The 25,708-nt window shown below is 41.6% G+C and overlaps 1 protein-coding gene across 6 annotated transcripts in view; it reads left to right on the top strand.

Annotated features, from left to right (window-relative positions):
- The window catches only part of LOC306928888 (contactin-4-like), a 215,373-nt gene that overhangs the window by 145,793 nt on the left and 43,872 nt on the right, over nt 1-25,708 (top strand). For all 6 annotated transcript variants that reach the window (XM_079509172.1, XM_079509173.1, XM_079509176.1 and 3 more), the window contains 5 exons: nt 4,299-4,502; nt 11,329-11,431; nt 11,989-12,173; nt 20,016-20,155; nt 23,783-23,912. In XM_079509172.1, coding sequence (XP_079365298.1) covers nt 4,299-4,502; nt 11,329-11,431; nt 11,989-12,173; nt 20,016-20,155; nt 23,783-23,912 — 762 coding nt within the window. The remainder of the gene's footprint in view (nt 1-4,298; nt 4,503-11,328; nt 11,432-11,988; nt 12,174-20,015; nt 20,156-23,782; nt 23,913-25,708) is intronic.

Below are 25,708 nucleotides of genomic sequence, written 5' to 3'. Positions count from 1 at the left end.
TTATCCAGGGTTAGATGAGGTCAGTGTGGTGATCTTCATATATGGAGATGGCCATACTGTATATGGTGGCGTGACGTGTCACAAGGCGTGATGCCACGAGGCGTGACCATATATGGAGGCGTGATGTCACAAGACTTGACCATATATGGAGACGTGATGTCACAAGGTTTGACGCCACAAGGCGTGACCATATATGGAGGTGTGATATCACGAGGTGTGACCAAATATGGAGGAGTGACATGACACACGGAATGTAGGTTTTCATAGTAAATGCGACCTACTGTCGCAATACATGTAATTGTGGTTAACGATTTAATTGTGGAACATAATAATAAACGTTTAATTTCTGTTTGGCTTTTAGGTTTCGTAAACAGAAATTGCATGGGATAGATATGACATTAAAGAACTGACCGTGACTGACGGTCTCTAATACTATACTCTTAATATGTGGAAATAGATCTACAAGCTCACAACATGTCACGATGCATTGTGAGCTTGTAAATAGGCTATTTCCACTGTTTTTATTTTAAATATTTGTAAATCTATCAACATTTTTAAACATGGAAACGATTATGACAATTATGCAAAAGTAATTGTGATTATCTCAAATAATTGTTATTGTGAAAGGCCTACCCATGAAATTCTTTTCACTATAATGTAAATATCTTTGTGACGGCTTGTGGCTCCTTGGCCATCTCATTATATTCTCGCTCTCGGTGGGATTCTACAGCTCGTGTTTTGTCATACTTTCATATGCGTTGTAAACATTGGACGAGAGCAGGTGCAGCCACGGCGCTAAAGCACTGGAGAGGAAATGAGCACAAAAACATGCCTTGTCCCGCCTTAGTGTGTTCCTTATCCCTGTGGCCCTCTCTCCTGTTCAGCTTCAGCACGCACGCACGCACGCACGCACGCACGCACGCACGCACGCACGCACGCACGCACGCACGCACGCACGCACGCACGTCGCACGCACGCACGCACGCACGCGCACACACACACACACACACACACACCATTTGCTCAGAATACACCAATTGGCCAGCTCCGCTGTCTCTTGTGCTGTACCTGTTTCTAACAGCCAGCTGGAGTGCAAGACCATGCTGGGATAAATGGCCAGGCAGTTTGGACCGGTAAGGGAAGGAATCCTCCTAGACGATTTTGTTTAATTACCAGCCTACTAACAAGTGGTAGGGTTTGATTTGACTCAACGGGGAAATACTCAAATGTTTCTGGCAATAGAGCACCGAAGTCCTGACGTCACTTTCAGTAGAGGGCACCAACACACAGGTTTTTTATTTGTATTGAAATCTCCATAGGGCGATTTTATGTCGCTTCATATAAGAACTGTGTTTGAAAAATAAACCGATCACCCCGGCCTTTTCACTCATATGGATATGAAGCATCGACTGAAGGTGGAAATGTACAAATATACCCAAAGAGTAACAAAATAAGCGTTAGAAACGAGCCAAACAACCCAGAGACTACATTTCCGGGTAGGCTGCTTCTGCCCGCAGCCCGTCGCACAACAGAAACTGAACGTTAATTACGTTTATTTTTATTTTTATTTTATTGATATATAATGTATCGTGGTTAGTACGAGTCGAGTCACCACCAGCTGAGCTTACGTCAACGAGGAATCTCAGGAACGCAATATGTTGACAGCTGGGCGTGACGTATATGCTCAGCGACATTGCATTCATATGTAGTTTCAAGGCTTTTGCGGTCACATTAATTCCATTTTCTCTAGAAACTGGCTGCATTAACGACGCACAGCCACTCCCCTGACAGAAACGCCGGGGTGGTCGGTTTATTTTTCAAACACAGTTCTTATATGAAGCGACATAAAATCGCCCTATGGAGATTTCAATACAAATAAAAAACCTATAAACCTGTGTGTTGGTGCCCTCTACTGAAAGTGACGTCAGACTTCGGTGCTCTATTAGACTGGTTGAACGCCACCAAAGCTAATTTGATATGTAAGATCATTCACATGCAATGTCTTGCTCAAAGGTCAGCGTGGGTTTGGTTCATTTTGAAACATTTCTACACAGGGATGTGAACGTTGGACATATATGCTGACATTTAAACTCCGAGAGTGCTCATTGATTATAGCAGTCTGACAGTTACAGTTCCTGCTAATATGCCCTGCACCATAACTTACCTTTTGCTCTCTTAAACCCTCTATATATGGTAAACCTGACCTGAGAAAGCTCTGTACTAGCCTCCTTTTTTCCCTATAGACTGAATAATTTGGTCGAAAATAGCCAATCTATTTATGAGCTCACACCATGACACTGTGTGTGTGTGTGTGTGTGTGTGTGTGTGTGTGTGTGTGTGTGTGTGTGTGTGTGTGTGTGTGTGTGTGTGTGTGTGTGTGTGTGTGTGTGTGTGTGTGTGTGTGTGTGTGTGTGTGTGTGTGTGTGTGTGTTTGTCCGTTGTCCCTCCGTCCGTCTGCGAGCAGTTAATCTGTGCACACACACACTCCCTGGATGCCAGAGCAGAACCCCTCCCAAAAATGTGTCCTGTTATAACGCCACCAGGAGGCAGATTTTTGTATATTACTCCTACAGATTTTGTCCAAATATCACGCAAATCAGTGGATCTCTATAGTCATGTGATCAACACGGATCTGTCAGATTTTCATTCCATCCTGATTGGCATTGGCTTCCAAAGTTTGCAGGATTTGTCAGTTTTGAACAAAATGCCTCAAGTCATGATCGCAGTGTGATTTCCGTGAAACTTTGCACGCACATTCCCACTAGGCCGAGGGAGATTTTTTTTCAAATGAGCTTCATGGTGGCGCTGCAGGCTGATTGGCATTTTACCTATAACTGCACAGATCTGCCGCGTGAAACTTTGCACGCACACTTGATAGAGGCCAACGAAAAACCTCTGTCCTACATTTTTCCACATCAGCCTTTTATAGCGCCACCAGGAGTCACGCAAATTGGTACAAATTATCACTATAGTCATGTGTTCAAGATGGATCTGTCCGATTTTCCGTATTCCATCCTAATTGGCGAATTCCAAACATTGCTGGCCCACAATAACCTGGCGGAGACCTGTGTTCCAAAGATCACTTTTTTTCTGGTCTAGACCTATGTTTCCCTTTCATGAAACTTTGCTGGTGTCAAGATTTTATTTTATTATGTTTTTTGGTTTTGGATACTATGCAATTGAATGATCAAGGAATTCTCACATTATGGATTCAGCAGCAGCCCCACTAGAAAGCTGATATTGCTTTGTGTTAAGTGTTTTTATTGATTGTATACCAACAGAGTATACTCAGATTGCATATGAATTTAATACAAAAAATACATGGATGAGATGGAATGTCTTACATTGATTCTTAGTTTATTCCATTTCAGTTTGCAATCTGAGATGTACTTATATACTTGAGCATGGTTTGTAAGTGTAGTCATCCATCTGTACCAAATCCACAATGAGATACCCCCTCTACTATACATGAAAAATGATAGGTCTGTAACCTCTCCCAGTCCTCATCATCTTAAATGTATACCTTTTAGAGTGATACTACTACATTACACAACCATGTCTTCCATTTTTCCATTCTTCCACCCAACTATTCTGCGTACTATCTATCTATCTATCTATCTATCTATCTATCTATCTATCTATCTATCTATCTATCTATCTATCTATCTATCTATCTATCTATGAACACATCAACTTCAAACTTCAAATTCGACACACGCATTCCACGTCACCTCACTGGGTGCATTGCCCGGTGTCGAGTCGGCGGACCCATGGTTGTCCAGAACTGCCACAAAAGGCCTCTGCCTGGGCTCTGGACAGGGCCCCCGCCCAGGGTCCATATATGGAGCTGGCCTGTTCTGACATCATTCTGACGTCTGCATAGACTCTATATTTGGGCATGCCTGACAAAGAACTCCATATATGGGCATAAAAGGGACACAGACATAATATCTGGGTGGGGCATCCATTTCCAACTTGCATCGTTCCAAGTAGGCTAGTGCCCAACAGGCACCGCTGTAGAGGCCCCACGGGCACCGCTCTAGTAAAAAAAAGAAAAGAAAGAACAGTATTCTATGGTATTTTGAAAACATTAACAATTTGGTGTGACACCTTTTCAACCTTTCAATTTTTGTTTTATTCAAACTCAAAATTGAAAATAGAAAGGAGAGGTCGCACAGCTCGTAGTCACGATGCGAAAAATACTGTTTATTGAGTTACCAACGTTTCGGCAAACAAATTGCCTTCTTCAGGGTATGAGGTATTTGAACTCATGTCATGTTCCTATTTTTTTTCCACAGACCTGATATTCACCTGGATCTTTAATGAGTACCCATCATTTGTGAAGCAGGATACTCGTCGTTTTATCTCCCAGGAGACGGGGAATCTGTACATCGCCAAAGTGGAACCTTCTGATGTGGGCAACTACACGTGTGTGGTAACCAACACCGTCACAAAGACCAGAGTTCAGGGGCCACCAACGCCATTAGTGCTACGCAGTGATGGTGAGCTCTACATCCCTTAATTTCCGCTGTTATAATTACTTTGAAAGTGATATGGTGAGTTCTCCCTGAAATGTGCCTAGCGTTGATGATACTTGGTTGGTTTATGAAAAGCCTTGTTTTTTGGGGAAAATGTAAAGTAGGACAAGTGGACTTAAGGAATACAAATGAAATGCAAAGGTTAATTAGCTTTTTCTTTCCTAATTTCAGCATGTCCTTCAGTATGTTGATCCAATGCTTTAGGTTGGCCTTATCAAGGCACTCCAGTGGAAAGGTTATCCTCCTCAGCAAGCAATCTAATTGTGGACCTTTGTCCCAGAACGATGTACTACTGTTTTTTATCTCACAGAAGACAGTAAAATTGTGCTCGGGTGGCACTGTGGTAAAGTACCTGCCCACTTAAAAGTACCTGCAACACTGGCCTGTATTCGAGGAAGGGAAGCCATGTGGGGAGGGTGATAATTGTCACTGCACGTTATCCCTGTCAGCAGGGATTGTTGGGCGGGAGGAGTAGGACCCACCAAGGCTCTACATCCTCCCGATGGGGGCTCCTCACTGGTAGTTGAGTCATGGGGCGCATACGTTGGTCCGACGTACTAACAGTCTGACATGCAACAGTCCAACACATGCGTGGCTGGTTTCCGTGGTTCCCGACATGCGTTGCCAGTTAACTTAAAACTCACCCGTGTCTTCCCTGTGAGGTTAGGTTTCTGGGTAGGGTGTCGGACTAATGCCTGTCGGACTGTTAGTACCAATTAGACCAATCACATGCATGAGAAAAAGGTAAAAAAAAATATATATATAAAAAAGAAGTTAGTAAAATATTCTGCAGTGTTTGGATGACGCAGGGGTAAAGTCCTGAATTTGAGTCAGCTGCAAATTCTTTATCTGTCTTTCTTTATCTTTTTTTAAATGATCTCTAAGATGAGATGGGTAGTGTGCATTAACTCTTTGAGAGTTTCAAGGATTTCTATATAGTTTTTAGACTTCTCTATGGCAGAATGGCGTTTTTGAATGATTTATTGAAAATTCTCTGCTGTGAATGTGTGACAACGAAAGACCTTCAGAGAAAGCTTGGCTTGTCTGCTTACAGGAAAAAAATGAACTGAGTTGATAAAATGTTTAGTTGTGGTGTTGGAAGCCATTTAAAAGAGCCTGCATTTACACTGGGTAGTGTTTCTAGGACAACAAAAAAAGTTATGACCGGTTGAAGTTTTATTTTCTAAATAACTTTTTTTCTGCTGGGCGTACATAGCCATGCAATATCTCATTTTAAAGGGTGAGTTGTCTAGTTCAATTAAAATAAAATAAAAAGTTTCTCACATGTACCACTGTAGATATTTTGCCATCTATAAATAGCATGGTCAGTCATGATCAATCTGACCTATCCAGCTAAAAGTCCCCCTAGCTCTGAAATGGAACATCATATAAACTCAATTCTTTTTTGGGGTAAAATTAGACATTCTAACGCACATTTTGATATATACCATGTTTACATAGTCTTACCAGTACCGTGTCTATTCATGCATGTATCTCAAAAACCTGTTGTGAAGAAACAGTTTTGATAAAAAACTCATCCAAGGACATTGTTTTGATATGACTTTGTGCCCATGATATGTATCAAAATATAGACTTGAATGTATACTGTATTATAACAAAAAAATTGGGTTCTTACCATCTACCGTTACAGAGTAAATCACAGTTGAAACTCGCTTAGTCAAACCATAAACCTCAGACTAGTGAACAAAATAGCCATGACAGGTCTAACTCATTGTAAAAGCTTGTCTTTTATTTTTTAAGACTACTAACATAATACAATTATAATAAATATTACAGAAAATAAATAGGCCTACATACAAAACAGTTGTCCCCAAACTCCCCAGTGTCCCCAAACCACTGCATTCCAGTTGTTCTTGACGGTGTGTGTGTGTGTAGGCTAAATTTAAAAAAAACAACAACTGAAATGAATGAATGCATCCGGTTCAGTGTCGGAGAACTCCATCGCAGTCTTGACTCTTCGTCTTCATCATCATCATCATCATCATCCTCCTCCTCCGATGCCAGTTCTAAATATATAAAAATAAACATTTAGCTGTAGTCAGCCCGGCCAATAGCCAGTTGGGGGGGGGGGGGGACGTAGGCTATCTGACATCATCGTCATCATCATCATCACACGGAGACACACTAAACAATGTACAATCATGATTGTATACAATATACAATGAATGCAATTATCATGCAAGCTCAGACGTCAATGAAACGTCATACAGATCTTATATAATACGCTACTGTTAGCTTCACTCCCCGTCCCCCCTCCGATCCTTGTAGCAACGTCATCATAACCACGCGTTGCTTCAGTAAACGATGCATGTTTGTTCTCCGTCTTTGTAGACAGTAAATAAAAGGAGCGAACATTACTCTAAAGATCAGATCGCCTATAAGGCACGCTACAATATAAAATACTTGTACTGCCATGCGTGCATGCCTGCTACGATACATTTGTACTGCACCAACCAACCGATCGACACCAACCCCCCCCTCCAGCCCTTAGCCAGCACCAATGCACCGACCAACACCATTAGCCAGCACCTTCGGTGCTGGCTAATGGCTGGGGGCCATCGTGGTGAGTCATTCTGGCGTCATGATCTGACTAGTAGTAGTAATTATCCAAGCATCTATTTGTAGCGATCATCTTATGATTTCTGATCACTATAGAAGGGCATTTTCTACAATAAGATTACCTCAAAACATTCCGGGTTGATCGTCTTCTTCAATGGTTTCCCGGTATAGCTCATCGGACGACGATGGGGAGACAATGAAAAAAGGAGGGAGGGAGCAGCGAGTCTCGCTGTAAGCACTGGACCAGGGCTACTCCGCCTGGAGAAGGCGACTGGGACGCGTATGGATCAATACTACTACCACAAAACTCGCTCAAATAAATAGTACTGCTTTCAACTTTTTCTGCTAGAAAATCGCTCGGGCGAGACGGCAAACAGGCAAAACAATGAAAACTATGAAGACTCCCTCTGCCCCCACTGTTTACAGGGGGTGGGACCAGCTTCCAATGGCAACACGTACACGTGTGTCACGTGACACGGGTTTTCTGGGTAATGTAGTTGGAATATAAGCTCAGGAATTTAAACAGCGCTTCGGAGCATATTAATATGTTTAGATTCATCAAAAACTGTGAAGACGCCAATTGGCGTCATTGATCATTTACGGAATTCTGATGAAGACGCCAATTGGCGTCTTTCATCTTCTAAGGGTTAAAAACAATCACACCCGTGTGAACTGAGTGGTTCAACTCCGTGTGGGGGTCCCCGGGGATACAGGAGAACTCGCCAGTTTTCTGACTCGCCGCGGTTTAGTGCATTTTAGTTTTCATTTCATTTAAATTGCATTGAATTGAGAGAGAGAGGATAGTTGTTTAGAGTTAACACTAGATGAAGTAGGAATGCTAAAGTTTAAACACCAATTACCGAAACAATGTAATTCATTAGTAAAAAATATCCTGAATTGGTAGGCCTACTATCATTGGTATTCACATACTCAACTTTTTATCATTATCTAGCTGACCATTTAATTGCACAAAATAATTTGATCACTTTGGAAATTAACTATAACATCTGTGGGTTTGACATACTAACTACACTACACTGATGAAGACAGCATGTTAGCATAACGATGAAGACATTGATGAAGAATTTTCGCTGCGGCGAGTTGGAAAACTGGCGAGTCCCCGGGGGGTCCCCAGAACCGGAACGCGCCCAGGGGGGCAGGCTGGTTCAGGCGAGCCACCCCGCGTCCGAAACGGTTGAGAAATGACAGAGTTACCGTGTGTGGGTCCCCAGGGTGTCACTGTACTGTACTGTACTGTACTGTACTGTACTGTACTGTACTGTACTGTACTGTACTGTACTGTACTGTACTGTACTGTACTGTACTGTACTGTCAGATCTGAGAAATCCATTTTCCAAGTGATACCAGAGCAATTTGGTGACTTCCTTTGTTTCTGTTCTTCTTCTTTGTCATTCAAACCTTTATTTAATTGATGCTGGAGTAGTGTTCTAGTATCAAACAATCAATACCAATCAAGAGGGTCACATTAAACAGGTGTATCCTACAAAAGGTATCAGACGATTACTAATTCTCTTATAGCTGTCTCGTTAACATAGGTTATAGGTCTGTGGTTACACTCCAGTATTGGACAAGCCATGATAAGGATCTGAATTAGCTTTCACAGTCTTTCTAGGGAACCACCCAGATAACACATGCCTCACGAGATCAAAGAGATTACATTTGCCTATTTCTTCCACATCGAGAGCCATTTGTACAGAACAATATTTTAACAGTAGTGTTGAAGAAGAGTATTGTGAAACAGCATCTTTCAAATCTTTTCTGGCACCATTACAAATCTAGAAAGGGCACCATCATTATGTCTGTGTGGTGCATGTAATGACATTGTTTTGGCATTGTGCATGTATGAAAAGGCACAGGCGATTGGCGGGAAAGACTGATAAAGTATGCTGATAATGAATGCCTTGTGTCAGTTATACTTGTAGGCCTACAGGAATACGAATCAGGGCGGAAATGTAAATGACAGTGGCCCCCATTGACATCAAATTTAATATGATAACTGGCAGCCAATGTGTGAAGTCAGTTGCCCCGGCAAAAGTAAAGGGTTGCAGCCGTCAAGACCTGAGGAATCCACAGGGTAAAATAGTGTTCTACTGTACGTGGTTGTTTCACATTTGTGGCGCTGTATTGTCAGAAGTGAAATGATTTGCACTCTAACAGAGGCCCTGCAACATGTGATTCACTTTTGGGACTGATTAGTTCACCAATTTGGAAAGACAATTACAGCAAAACGGTATAGACTATCAGATAAAGCAATAATCCACAAGAGGCCATGGTTTACTGTGGGTTTTAGAGCGGCTACAAGGCATATTGAGGCACAACGTAGAGCAGAGTGCCTCCAACCTTCTGTAGTACAGTACAGTACAGTACAGTACAGTACAGTACAGTACAGTACAGTACAGTACAGTACAGTACAGTACAGTACAGTACAGTGAATATTGTAAATAAGACATTAGTGCATTCATACTGATACAGATACATACAGTCCTAGACTCCTCAGGTGTGTGTTTATTGAGTATTTTACTACAGGACTCAACAAATGACAAACAGAAACTATCCATTTTCAGAAAGCAAAAGGTGAATTTGGTTATAGCTAGCACCACCATGAGAATTATTCAAGGATTCAGTTCCTAGGCATGCGGCATGCAGAAGAAATTTGACACTGATCAGTGTAGTAGTTTGCAAGATTAGCCACGGACATACAGACAGATGGGCGAAATCATCTCCACCGCCAGCCTTTGGCTTTGTCATGTGACAAAGTTAATTCAAACTAAATTCACATCTGTTTGTCCGAAAGATGATGGACAGTTTTGATTTGTTGACATGAAGAAGTCAAACAACCTAGAAAGCCAGAATCAATATACCATTTTCCCCACTCACAGTGAGTGACAAATACTGGAACTGCTCGGCTGACAGTAAATGGCAGAAAGTCTTGCTTGATGTAATGACAGCACCCATTGGGATTTTAGTTTATAGCTGTGTAAGCACACATATTTCACAGGGATGTAAAATCTCAAACAGTCAAATCCGAAATGTTAATTACCAGCTGCGACAGCATGGCTGGTATTGTATTTCACCTTGTGTGAATGTGTGTGAGTGTTTAGTATGTCTGACTGTGAACAGATTTTGCCAACATGAGTCACAAATTATGCGTACTGTAGCCTGCAAGTTAGTTCGGGCAGAGGCACTCGAGAGGTTTACATTATGCGCTTGTTTGCTCCTACAACCACCCCTGCACCACCAGTGGGCTCTGCTTTTTCTGCGTTTTCCCCTGGGTGGGACATTACAGTATGAGTATCTCTCCCTGCTCTTAAATGGTTGCATTCTAACGTGCTGAGTAGGGAGCAATATATAGCAGAGCCTGAACGCCAAGATCAAATCATATTCACACTAAAACATTTAAATATTTATTCATAAATATATGAATGTTTTCAATCTATTTGTGAGTTATCTGCCTGAACTGTGTCAGGGCTCCAGAAGTAGCAGATACTGGCTTGCTGAGACCTTTTTACCCTATAGCATTGCTATATGTTTTCAACAATTTCACCAGTACCCTGGGAAGTGTTATATCAGGCCCAAATGTATAATATGTTGCAGATGCGATACATTTTGGGGATGTGTAGATCATAATAAATGCTTTGACTTTGGCTTTAGGCTGAGCTGGATAACTACCTTTTGGCTTCTTTCTCTCCTCATTTCTTCAAAAGGAAGGAGGCACTGTTTGAGCATTCTCCAACAGAGCTGAGAGCAGCACATGTTATAAGCAGAGAGGCTATTGAGTGCTAGATGTTTAAAATATTCTAACTTTTTAGCAGGAGGGCGCTGTACTTCAAACGTGTTTTCAACTGTCATATGAGAACAGCAGGGGTCCCGGTTATAACTCACACACGGCATCTGTTGAGCACATTTACTGAAATACAAATGCCTTGTGGGCACAGGTTCCTATCCCCGGGTGTGGAGCCTTTGAAGGTGTTTGTTAATATCCATATTAACCAAACTAAGAATATTTCAACCTTCTCTGTTTTAGGAACTCTAGCGGCGGGGCTCGGTGTCAGAAAACTGCTGGCTGGATTGCAGTGGAATAGGATGTGCACTTTCATGCTCTCCCGAGGATGGACCCTATGCTTCACTAGCAGGGCTTTCATCTTGTATACACTGACTAAAGCTTTTGTCTTTTGCATTTATTCTTCAGGTGTGATGGGTGAATATGAGCCAAAGATCGAAGTGCAATTTCCAGAGGTTGTCCACGTAGCCAAAGGATCCACTGTAAAACTGGAATGCTTCGCTCTGGGGAAGTATGTACAACTCAAGCTTACCACAGCTCACTGGCATGTTAAAAGAAAAATTGTAATAGAAAGATATTTTTCATTTGTATCAACCATGGCTGCTGCTGGTCGTTCCGACAACTAACAAGAAGAGCAGGGGTGAGCGTGCTTTTGCGGCTGCGGGTCACAGGCTCTGAAACATATTGCCCCTCCCCATTAGATCTGCCCAGTCGATTGGGGCATTTAGATCCCTACTTAAAAACCCATCTGTTCTTTCTTGCTTTTAATTGTACTTCAATTCATATTTTTTATTCATATTTGTTTCTTTTGTATCAATGCTTTGTTTTTAATTATGTTCAGCACATTGGTCAGCTTTGGGCTGTTGTAAATGTGCTATACAAATACAGTTTGATTTGAATTGATTTGATGGCTGTACCTAGATATTAGTTTCAGGCTTTATGTATTTAACTGCAGTCTGCAGTCAAAGCTAGGTGTGGGTGAAAGCCAATTACTACAATAGCCCTATTGTGTTTTATGAGCAAGTTAGATCTTTCAACATGTCAATCTTTCACATTTCATTTCTATAGCCCTGTCCCCTCTATAAACTGGAGGAGGGTAGATGGAGTCCCCTTTGCCAGGAAAGTGGACGTGAGGAAAGCCAGTGGTGTCCTAGAAATCCCGTACTTCCAGCAGGAGGACGCTGGCACATATGAATGTGTGGCCGAGAATTCCCGTGGGATGAACACCGTAAAAGGAAAGCTCTCTTTTTATGGTAGGTGATCCTGAAGAGCATGAATATTTGACCAGGGTGGGCTGCATGTCAGATGTGCTCAGACTGAGCGGCACACATAACTAGTCCTTACTGTACTATAGAAGTTTCAGTGTACACTCCCACATTGTACCGTACAAAAAGAAGCGAGATTTGTTTTAATGCAACATTAAAATGATTAAAGGCTGTCAGCCATGATGCCTCTAATATTAAATGTATCCAGATTAAAGGAGTCATGCGGATGAGGGTGAGTCCTTGGATATGACCTTGTTTGCGAGCCTTGTATTTGGTTCCAGCAGATGGCATCATGATTGACATCCAACTTGACTGGAGATCGGAGCCGTTAAATGGACTATACTTAGACTAGAGTCACATATGTCTGATAAATACTCTGCGCCATAGCATCTGGATGAGCAGGAAGGGGCTTACCAGAATGATTCATTGTCCTGTATAATACAGAGTTGGCATCTGTGCTGTATAGAATGCAGGTAATGAGGGCCATGATTGCTGTTACCAAAAAGGGAGGACATGTGAAGTGTCATTTCTGAAATGAGATACATACATACAAAATTATTAATAGCAGACATGTGACATAAATGCTGGCACCTTCAAAAGAATAATGGGTAATTTGAATCATTGGTTTAGAAAACTTTTTCCATGCAAGATTATTTTTCAACAAAATGCATACATTTGGAATCACAGTATAAAGTAAAAGTAAACGTGTATACTTTTCCAGAAATGCAGAAACAGAAATAGACATATCTCAGCTCCCATAGTACAGCCATTATGGCATTTCTACAGTACACTATTGTTAACTATTGCATGAGGTTGAGTACTAGGTCTGGCTATTTAAGCCGTTTTATGGACTCCAAATTTGGACAGTTGAGACCAGTGTACAACTAGGGGCATGGGATGGCATTTTTCTTAAGCATGTGCCTTCAGGCTATCCAGACCAAAGGGATTTCTTTCTCCCTCCTGGAAACTCTCTGCTGCATGGTTAATGACCCACTTGCAAAAATAACTCGTCGGGATGTGTGTATGTTTAATCATACGTGCCATTGTATATTCTTGCTTAAAGGACCATACTGCTGATATTCTGATTCAGCCATAATTTGTCCATAACTATCTCACAGAGAAGCTGAGATTTAACAGTTTGTAGCAGTCAACAGTAGGCTACTTGCGCGCTCTGCTTGCTCACTAGTAGGCCATTTATGCACTCGACAGAGTGCAGTTCTAGTTAATGTCTGTATTTTTAGGTTTTGCGCATATCTACAATAGTTGAGACGAAGAACCATCTAAGTCCATAATTTATTCTGACCCCTCCCCGAAAAGGCCTATCTGTCCTGACCCCTTATCTATAGCCTACAGTAACGTATACATTATGGATCATTATTATGGACTTAGATGGTTCTTCGTCTCAACTGCTCTGTCATTAAAAAGTTACAGAGCTTACTTGAATATAATTGAGTCAGCCATCACTTACTAGAGTCTTGCGGGTGCTCTGCACGAACATAAAGGTGAACGTTTCACTGGCGATTAATCATCCACACTAGAGTGCTGATGATGCATGTCTAATTCTAGACATTTTAGTTGAATGTCAATTCGAATGATTAAGTATGCTGGAAATGTTGAACTCCATTTTAAAACAAGCAACGGTTCTCGCGTTCCATACCAGTAACACATCACTACTCTCCTGTAACATAACAGCTGCAGGCACAGATCAGTTGGTTCGCAGTTTAGCTGTTCTAGTAGTTAAGACGTTGTCGTTTTCACACATAGTACACCTTCTGACACGTTTCGCCTCAGAGTGTCCTGAGAACACAACTCTTCAGATTATGTGACCAACATGTAATAGATTCCGGACAGAAAATTCTCTATTTAAGCTACAAGCTCATAGAGGACAAAATCTTGTGAAACACTTTGGTTGACCATGATGCCTTTTTGTGTGCAGGAGCTGTCAGTTGAGTTAGGTGCAAGTGGCAAGAGAAAAGGAAGGACAAAGTGGACAAAATACATTTTAATATTTGGAATCAACTCATATTCTCCACCCTTTTTCAGTAACTTGTGAGTTTGTGGCATTATTTATTTAAAAGGAGCTTTCCTTTAAAAAATAAATACTGTAAACTGACAAGTAAAGTAGGGACAGTGTTTATCACATTCCGTCTTTAAAGGGCACTTCACTGAGTTCACTCTAGATGTTGTTAACACCTGAAATAACGAAGATGTCAAATATTGCACGTACAGGAACATGCAGGATCTGCATGTTCCTGTAACTCTATTCCATTGGTTGCCAACCTTTTTCCTTGGAGCCCCCCCTTCTTACATCTGACACGAGCTGAGACACCTCACACGTGTGTGCGGTCACACACACACACACACACACACACACACACACACACACACACACACACACACACACACACACACACACACACACACACACACACACACACTTGTGTTATTCAAACATGTTAACCAGTAATAACCACATAAGCCTTACTACTCATCTGCAAAGAGAAATGCCTGGTCACACCTAAGGCTGAGAGTGCAAAGTGTCGGGACGGAACATCCGTCAAATTAATTTCCACCGGATACGATATTTTTCGAACAATCACAATTGTAAAGCTATGTAAAGTGTCAACGTAATTTCCTTGAGCAGTACTTCCGCCAAAATCGTGCTTAATGCTTCCACCAAATTCCAGCACTTTCGTTTATGCACTCTGGTCTTGCCCAGCGTGCATAAGCCTTCAGTACTTCTTGTATGATGAATAGCAAATATAGCTTGTAGATCTGCTTTTTAGACTGTTTTTCACAGGATAATGACCACAAAATGCAAGTTATGCTTTTGTGCAACATAACCTCCAAACAGATCTTTGGTGCCCCACCAAGGAGGGCCCGGACCCAAGGTTGTGAAACACTGCTCTATTCTTCTCTGCAGTAACTGGGAAGGATTGGGCTCAGTAAGGACAGCAAACATTTGTACTATTCACAAGGCTGACCATTGATCACTGTCTTTGTTATGCTGTACAGTTCAGTTTGTTTGGTTGATTTGTTTGTAACTGTTGGCATCCCATCTGTCAGTAGAGAGTGACTGGATGCTACAGTAGTTAGAGGGTGGTGTAGATAACATTTGAAGAATATGTCTGCTTACTAACTGTGTGTAGCATGAAGTCTGGGAATGGCTTCTGCGGTACTTACTTATTTAAACTATGTGAGCAAGGTCAGTGGCTTTCAAAGTGGGGGCCGTGCCCCCCAGGGGGACTGCTACAGGCACCAGGTGGCCATTTGTAAATGAGGAGAAAATTAAAATGACAAATAAATACAGTAGTTATTTATATATTTTTTAATTTCAACTCATAAGATTATTGGCAGTGGTAGTTTTTGAGTTTGAACAGCAATGTCCCTATGTCCCAACCTATGTCCTAATGTGGCTATGTCCGTTTAGAGTACCAGTAGGGGAAAAAGTGGCGCTGTTGTGCCAGAAACAGAGAGAGAGAGATAGTGTTGCACTGTTGGCTGCTAATGAGAGAGAGAGAGAGAGAGCGAGAGAGCGGGAAGTTGCACCACTCAGTTCACACAGGTGTGATTTTTTTTAAAAGCAGGTGTAAAGCTGTTTTGTTTGTTTGTTTATAGCCTTCTATTGGAGAGTTGCGCAATGAGGGTGCAAACAGCCGAGTTACATGGTTCATGTAACTCGAAATGGTGACAAACACCCATAAACTCCAGTGCATTTCGCAAACCTCCAGTTTAGGGCTTTGTCACTTTTCGCCAGTAGTCCGATAGAAGGCTATAGAAGACCTGGCCCGATGAAGTGAACGGAGGTGACTTCTAAGTTCTAATAGAAGGCTCTGTTTATAGCCATTTCACAACAGAGGGGCTATGCCTATTTTGGGTCCCCTGAGGTAGGCTACTATAGCCAAGATTTGTGCCATGTTTTCTAGACCAACCTCTACCAGGGTCTCTAACACAAATGTTGTCATCTTCAGGTCTGGCCTTGTGAGTCTAGTGTTAGGCTTACGTGATATGAGGGATGGAACACTGAAAATTGACCACATTTGGTCAATCATTCCAAAAGATAATGATAATGATTGATAATGACATTTCAATGACTTTGACCACTCACCACATAATCAAATTCTTATTTTTGGGGGGGATTTTTGTATTTATTTATATTTACACCACAAATTACTAGAAAACTAGAGACTAGAGAATAGCATCATACATAGTATTATGATCAATATTATGTTTAGTTCAGAATACTGCTGCCCAGATGAAATTAAAGGCTAAAATCTCACCAAGACAGAGCAAGTCACAAATAGTAATGTGCTGTGTCTATTTATCTTGGTTACAGTTATATGGATCATCTCTTGGTTTCCTTCCAAGTTGCTCTGTCTGTCATTTGACCCCCCCCAATCCCCTTTAAGTATTGCTGTGTCAGCTGTCAACAATAACTCATTTTTAAGGCGTTACACAATTTTCCATTATTTACAAGAGCTGAAGATGCTCTTCACCTCAACCGCTACAGCAGAGCCAGGGAGCCTGCTGTCAACAGCCCAGGCTGATTTGTCCCTCTTTACTACAGGTCTGCTTTCCTTTTTGATGTGCTTTGTGACTCTCATCCTCCCTGTTTCTCTCACTCTCCCCCACTCCCTCTCCTGCTGTCTGCAGGAGGTGATAAAAATCTCTAATCTTATTTTGAACTCCTTTTGAATTAAGCCTTTGAGACATTCGTCAGCAGTGTAAGCCAATGGGAGAATCAATAAGAGTATCTCTTGTACATCCGTGCAACCTGCGGCCCCATGAGTATGTCTGTCTGTCTGCATGGATGAAATGAAGGCAATGACAGAATTATGGTCATAGATTATTTTTTATATTTTATCCGGACAAATAATTGGTGTGCTTTAATAGACCTTTGAATAAATCAAGATGTGTTTGTGAACTGCAGAAAGGAAATGTGAAAAGAACATTTTGTGAAATTTTGCTTAACTAGTTTGAATATATGAACATCAAAATGTACAGGGATGGGCACAAAATGAATGTTATTATTAGGCAGGTGGTCCGCGGACCCCCAAGTGGTCCGCGAAGCATGCCGTCGTACTCAGACGCAGTCAAGCAGTTTATGTGTGTACCTTTTTCTGCCATTGCACGTGAGGAGCTGCAATGTCCGTTTTGGCGTGTTGTAGAAGTTAGGAGAGTCCGTCTTTTGTTTAGTAGTTAAATGGATCAATGTACAGATGTTAGCGGCCAAAAACATGAGTGAGTCCACGTGAGTGTAGGCAGTGTTGTTATGAGGCTTGGAGTGTCCCGAGGGTATGCTGTGACCGGAAGGGAACACAATTCGATAGGCAACGAATGATGGTGTAACGCAACCGATTCTTCCCAATATGCCTTGCACTGCGTGTCTGGTGTGTCATGTGATCTAAAGTCCCTGCATAATGGAATGGTCAACCTGGGAAAGCTAGTGAGGAGCAGGGGTGGGCTAGGACAGTCATTCGGTTCATTATTTATCAGATGTATCCACAATGCCATGAGGTCTGCATTGTACTTGCTCAAAGTCTGCATAGACCATGCATAAGCTTAATTTATATCCGTTGTGTATTGGTTCCGCCTTGGCTGAGCCTGTACTGTCTGTAGACCACCAATTTTCAGCATGCGACACAGTTGTATGTTATAGTATTAATCAGGCTCTCTAGCAGCTTCGGGAAGTATAACAGGGGTTCCCAAACCTTTTCAGCTTGAGACTGAAAACTGAAATGTTGTGTTTTGTTATGAAATAATACAAAACATTGTAGGCTCCTTTACTTAACTTCACTAGCGATTCATGCAAATAGGCCTATGACCCCAAAATGGGTTCTTCTGAAACATTGTTTTGGGGAAAACTTAACTTATTTAAGATTTATTCGCATGTCATTGAGAAGAAGCAGGACGGATGCCGGTTCATTACTGTTATATTGGCCTTCTGGTTTCCATAAACCTACTACTTTTCTATTTGGCAGAGAGAAAGAATCCCGCAATTTATGGTTTAGCAAGCTGACGTTTGGCTGGATTGTGTGTGGTAGGCCTAGTGTACAGGCAGAGATGGGCTGCCCGCTTTCATTTGGTAAGCATTGACTGAGAGTCGATACGTTCACAGCGGGTGAGGAATGGAGTGAAGGGCCTTGACAATGAGAGGAGGAGGAGGAAAAAAACAACAACATAGTCCTGAAAGGTGCGGTGGGTGGAGCAGGCCGCCGCCAGGCTCGGGTGGAAGATTGCGGTGCCATGGATGGATGTGATGCTAAATGACTGGTGATAATGGAGTCTCAGAGTAGATTTCTGCTTTCCTGCTATCTCTTCTGGCGGTGCTCCCATCCAAAACAACACACGCACGCGTTGCACGCACGCACGCACGCACGCACGCACGCACGCACGCACGCACGCACACGCACACGCACACACACACGCTACTCTCTGCTCAGATACATTATGGATGGTTGTGGTCATAGGTTACATGATTGACATTGGTACAAATATTGATGTACCGGTATGCACATCTCTGTGTAGAGCTACACAGAAGCTTTGAAGCAATACACACACAAACACCCAGCCTTCCTGTAATCCAAAAAATAGCAGTTCAATTCCACACTGAGAAAGGTTGAGGAAGATTTGACAAGTTCACCTCAGGGTTAAGAAATGCCTTGGAGTTGTGTGTTCACAGAATAGTTATAGCCTGAATGTTCCCATTCCATCCAGCTGCAGTTGAAGACCAGAACACAGGAGGATGCAGCTCATTTGGGGTTTGTAGTTGGATGGTGAGAGAGAACAGAACTGCATCCAAACTAGTTAAATGTTACAGTAAAGCAGCACTATGCTGTTTGAGGTATCAGTGGCCCACTTTGGACACAAATAACATTACCCACCATGATATTTAATGCTGAGTGAAAACTGAAAAGTCACTATTATAGAGCCTTGAGGGACAACCATAACCATAGTACTTAAGTGGTTAATGATAATAATGACTTCCACTAGACTTAATTGTGCAGCAGCCTTGGTTGTCAAATGGAATTTTACATAAACACACACAATATTCATTTTGTGGTTAAATATAAATAGAGGTTGATGTTGAATGTCCTTCCCTGTTAAATGCAAAATCCAGCACACTGTGGCACTATAGGGATATTATATTTGCACCATTGAATTTCTCACTGTTTCATCTGGAATTACTAGGAAGCATGCTGTAGCAGAAGCCAATTAGAGCAGGATGTTCTATTACTGAAAAGTCATCTCAAAGGTCAGTCCTTGAGTATGGCATTAGGTAAGGTCTGTAGAATAGAATAGTGATCTACCATTACTCTTGTCCTGCCAGTGGCCTTGTGTGATATAAGATGATAGTGTCTTGACCTACACATCATCCCGAATGTATAGAGCTATGGAGAGAGTAAATCCATCTTGTTTTTATGTACCTCTTCTCTTCTTTCTTTTTTTGTTTTTTTTTCTTTTTGCTAAAATCGTTAACTAGCCTTGAGTTACTTGCAAGACAGTAAGAATCAATGCTGCTGCTGTATAATTATACCATAATTTACTCAAACTGTATTGGATGGAAGTGTTTTATGGTACCACCCACGGCTACTCTAATACATTAGTTTGTGATGTACATCACTTTCAGTCTTGCATAAGCATGCTATAGACTTTGATCATTTTCAGTATTTAATTTTTGATTATTCTCCAAAATTGGTGTGTGAATGGGTGAAGGTGAAGTACCGTACATTGTAATGTAAAGCGCTTTGGAGAAAAGCGCTTTATAAATGCTCTTCATTTACCAATTAATCAAATTCATTGTCTGTCATATTATTCTGAATTTTCCAGCCCCACCGCATCTCATTGAAAAACCTGAAGATATGCAGAAACCTATTGATGACCCGTTGGTGTGGGAGTGTAAAGCCACAGGGAAGCCCAAACCTTCTTTCCGGTGGATGAAAAATGGAGAGAATCTGGAGCCTGTGGAGGTAAGACATGCTTAGTGTTGCTAGCTCTTTATAATGCCAGCTTAAGTTCTGCTGCCCAGGTTGGCAGCAAAACAGTTGTGACTCAAATACTAATTGCCTATTTGATGTTACTGAGTCCCTGTACTGTAATGAGGAACGCTATGTGTCAAAGCTTTGCGGCTACCTAGTGAAGCTTTTCTACCAAATATCCAGGCAATTATGGTCTGTATTTTAACACAGTTCCTCCGTGCAGCAATGCAATATGCACTTCAGTCCTGCCAAATATACTGCATATTTGTTGGGATTTAGACTGCGCCTCCTATCCTTTGGTATGTTCAAAGACTAAACTGTAAACAAGCCAAGTATTTCATGCTAGTCTTGAAAGCACAGTGATGTAAGAGCTGCCCTAATCTTCTGTTAAATCTCTCTTCCCGGAGAGCCATCATTAATCCTGTGCCACCAAAGGAGGAAAGGGAGAGTCTCTGTGGAAGCATACTTTGTTGTACCCTACATTCATTCTAGCACCTTTTCTCCTATTCATGTCCTCCTTATGACTATTGAGATGAGAGATGAGCAAGTATATTGTGTATGAGTATGCTTATTATGTACAACATACACTGCAACTGCTTGTTCATCTAACTTAATGGCAGTGAAGCTCTGTTGTCGAGTATTCATTAAAGCATTTGCGAAAGTATGATTTAATATTATTATATCTTAGCCACTGGGCAATGCTAGAGCCAGGTTATTTAGAGAAGATTGATGATGGGCACATCTTGGACTTGATAAATAAACAAACTTTATGTTAATTTTCTTCATTATGCAAAAATGGGCACAAACACACCAGAGGGTATCGATCAATCCTTAGATGTTATATAGGCCTATGTAGTTGGATTGAACAAAGCCTGTTTTATTGTTACCAGGGGCAACGCTTCTAACAGCAAACCGTTTTTCTCATAAAGGCAGATTAGGCTTACTTTCAGCACTGAATAATGAACAATCAAGTCAAGTCAATGTGGTACGCTTTTTTAACACAACCTTTATCAGAACATACTAGTTTGTGCAGTACACATGCAGAACACATGTGCAAAACAAATGAGTCCATCTGTTAGTATTGATAGTGAGGAAAAAACAGCATTCTCTTACCTTCTTTTCACAACCATTATAAAATTGTCTATACTGTATAATCGGTGCCCTTGGATGCTAAGGTACATGCTTACAGAGTACGTTTTGAAACTCGCCTCTGTCATGCCCCCTAATTCAACTACATGCTTACGCTAACAAAAAGATAATTAGAACAAGAATAGCAGAAAGCAACCTAAAAAGAAAATATCTCATATTTTGACTACTGTATGTGCAGCAAGTGCATAGGGTTGAATGCATGATTAAAGCTTGGAAATGATGATACCGTTGGATTTGTTGCACAGGGCTGTCCCAAACAGCAAACTAATAAGTGGATATGCATGCGCAAATGAATTAATCAGCAAAGGTGTTACATTGTTTAAAATGTCACCATTAACCACAGCAGCTTAATCAGTGGAAGAAGTAAAGGTCAGAGATGTATAGGGCTGTGGGAAGAGGATACACCATTTGTTGCTTTTCATTACAGTAAATCAATCAAGACCTTTATTTATTGTACCATTCATTGGAACATCCCACTCATTCTTTCTTGAGACTCACACACGGTGACAACATCCAAATGATACATCCACCACACCCGGTGATATTTTCAATCCAACTGTATAGATAAAGGGATACTCCCTAAAGCCTGAGTTATACTGTAATTAGTTGCATGTGGGTGTTGCTCACTGAAAATAGCCGAACTACAAGCTCACAACACGTCACATTGTGACACGTTGTGAGCTTGTAAATCGGTTATATTCAGTGCACTACACCAGCGCACAACCAACTAGTAAGGGTTATAAGGGAGATAATACTTTGTAAGACCACTATAGCAATCAATCTGCGCATAATTGGTCTTTATTTTTAGTAAACACCAGGACAGATTGTTATTCAGGACATATTTTTGTTGCACTTGTTATACTGTTTATACTGTCCTACTGTATATCAACTAAAGCAACCCACTGTTGTTGGCAAATGACATTGCCAATCATTTTCATTCAGCATAAGGCGTACAGATGGCACCCCCAGGTCCCCTGCATGAGAAACTGCTGATTTAAGAGGAACGTCATGCTTAATTAATAGCAGCCGTAAACGGGAGTGCTTTCCATGCACGGACTGATACGCCACGCCACCATTTACCCCCCCTCCTGCCAGCAGGCATATTCGCCCCAGCACAACCAGAGCTACTGAGCACTATGGAAATGCAGGCGCTCTAACCTGCTCGAACACAGGATTAGTTTGTGATCTTTCAATGAGGACAGGCTTTTCACATGGCAGTATTTTAATCCCCTGAGACTGGAGTTCGGCCCCTCTCAGAAAACCCCCTATGGAAATGGAATCTAATGCAATTATGGGTGAGCCTGCGGAAAACACAGCAGATGAAGGGCAAGCGGAGGCAGTACCTGACATAGTTTGAACGGAGACATGAGAACTGATTGGGATCTGAAATGCAGTCGTGAGGGAACCTAAGTAGAAACAGAAGACAGATAAATGTTTAGGATTAACAGATCATACTTTCCATCGTGGTTCTGAAACTGTTTTGGGTTCAGTACCCCCAGGTTTTTGTTTCCCGGGCCCTTTCCCTGATTTCTGAATCCAAGTACCACCGAGTACTCCCTTTACCAAAGAACATTTTGCTTAGAAAACTGCAAGAGAAAACCATAGCTAGCATATAATGCTATAACAATTGTGATAGTCAAGCTTTTATTTATTAAGTCATATTTATTTAGTTTTAATAAGTTTAACATAGATCAGCAGGTTCACACAACTTTTGTCAATGTTTTATATTAATGACACATAACAGTAAAATGTATGTATCAGATTTTCACTCACATATTCTCTGTAGTACCTCCACCTACCCATTTGAGAAACATTGCATCGAACAACTGTGTTATAGAATTATGACCAAAACTTATTTCTTTCAGTTGAAAATATGCCATTTTTATTGTTTGTGGTTGTTCGATGAAGTATAATTAGCCCTACTGTTTGTGTCCCAGTCAAGGCTATACTTCATTACTCCATCACTCCACCTGGTCTTACTTTTCCAGTGAGTTGCAGACAAGCTTTCTCCTTCAGTCAGACAGGGAAAGGGATACAGCCTGAGCTCAAGCAGATGAAATGGAAGCCGGTGTCTGTGACATAGGTGCATACAACACTTAGTATGTATAGAGCATACCTATCAGAAAAGCAATTTTCACAATTCAGCATACCTCAGATGTTACGATATTCCTTCCCTTCCCTGCCCCCCTGTTCCTGCTGAAGGGGAAACAGGCCCTGTGGTGAAGCCGCAGATATAAATAGGGCATGGTTTTATTTCACTCTCATAAACATGCAGATTGATTAGGGTCATTTTCTGCTACCCTGCCTCCATCCACCCAAACCCTTCCCTCCATTAGTGATGAAAACCTAGATTTATTGCCACGTCTGTCACTTCCAGACCATAATTCACTGGCCCACTGGCTGGCCACTTTTATGTAGATGAGCACTGGGAATAAGGTATATTAAAGGCATGTGTCTCTATGTCCATAGGAGCGCATACAGGTGGCCAATGGGGTGTTGTCAATCAGCCGTCTGACCCTGGCTGACATAGGAATGTACCAGTGTGTGGCTGGTAATAAGCATGGTGAAGTCTACTCCAATGCAGAGCTTCGAGTTATAGGTAAGACTAGCATGTGTGGATAATGGATATGTGTTGTATTTGTGTGTGTGTGTGTGTGTGTGTGTGTGTGTGTGCGTGTGTGTGTGTGTGTGTGTGTGTGCGTGTGCGTGTGCGCGTGCGCGTGCATGCGTTTGTGGGTTTTTCAAGTTTGCTCTACCCGTGCCCAGTACCAGGGGATGACCTCTGGCCTCTCTCTTATTGGCCACTAATTGAAAAGCATTAATTATAAGATGAAAGCGTTGGGGTGACAGTGATGTATGCCAGAACTGCTGCGCTCACCGGCCTCGCCCATCTGCACTGTCAAACTGTCACTCTGCTCTCTGGGCTGGCCACAGGCTAGCTCTCACTCACCATTCAGCCAGCACCTCATCATGGTCAGGACACACACACAGGTTCAACACAGCCCAGCACATCTGTTCTGGGCGAGTTCAGGAAGATTCCATTCCAAAGACAGAAGCCATTGGTAACACTTTACTTAAAGGTTAGGTCTATAAGGCATTATAATTGCATGTATTATGAATTACAATGCTCTTTTAAGGCATTATAACAGTTGTTATAAATGTTTATAATCATGTATGAAAGCTTATAACAATGTTCATAACGTAAAGTTCTGGTCATAAATGCATTATAAGCTCAGTGGAACAGCACATTATAACTACCTTATATTAGCTAGTTTCTACATATACTGTATGGGACCGACTGTCAAACTCGACGCGCGCATTGGCATTGGAGTGAGGTGCTCTTCGCCAAGTTGTTCAGATATGCAGTTGTTCAAACCCCCCCGATCCGACCGATATGTCCATATATGGGCAGGGCATACATTGATATTCAGTTGTCCAGAACAGCCGATCCAATCAATAGGCCCATATTATAATGATCATATACTATCTATTCTAGCGATAGCTCATTGCAGCCACGGAAGTCAGGAGGCTACTTCTAATTATCTCTCCCCAGACCACCCCCCCATTCATTCGCTAATAGTTAATTCATATATATATACTACCTCTAATCGGTCTGTCTGTTTCTCATTTGCTTCAAGCTAACTCACACATGCAAACAGTACATCAGGCGGTCCATTTAAGCAGCATAACTACTAGCTGACACAAGTAGTTGTACAGATCAGTTGATTATATATTGATATTCCAAAATTGACTATACAATATTGGCAGAAGCTGCTTTGCTTGAGTGCTAAAAGAGTGACTTGATACCTGTTTCACCTTGCAATGTAAGTCAATGAGGAGTTTGTTTTGCAATATCAAGGCTACACAATTCAAACCTCTACCAAAGTGAATTTCGGGGACAGTCCTGTGCAGGTTTAACTAATTAAAGTGTTTATTGCAGGTGGTGGAAGTAATCGTCATGGTGGAAATTATCACGATGAAACGGATGTGGGCTAAATCTGAAGTACATGACATTTGCCTTTGTTTTTCTTAGCTGAGGAAATGATTTCCTGTTAATTAAAGGAGTACACATTTTGTCCTTCTGCCAACTTCATTAAACATAACACACACACATCATTCACTTTGATGTGTACTTGAGCATGCATCCTCAGTGTTAATGTTATAATGTTATAAGCACGTTATAATAGGCGAATATTCTGCAAAAATAGGCGAATATTCAGCGAAAATAGGCAAACATTTGTTGAGAATAGCAGATCTACAAGGTCACTGCAAGCCTGTAGATGTGCTTATTTCACTACTTAACGTACATACAACAGTTGTTAACTCTGAGAGTATGAAAATGGACCTAAGTAGACCCTTAATTTTGGTCAATTTGTGCACTGAAATGTACATAGG

The sequence above is a fragment of the Electrona antarctica genome (genome assembly GCF_951216825.1).
Source record: "Electrona antarctica genome assembly, chromosome: 9".
Lineage (NCBI taxonomy): Eukaryota > Metazoa > Chordata > Actinopteri > Myctophiformes > Myctophidae > Electrona > Electrona antarctica.
This window is presented reverse-complemented; position numbering and strand designations above follow the sequence as displayed.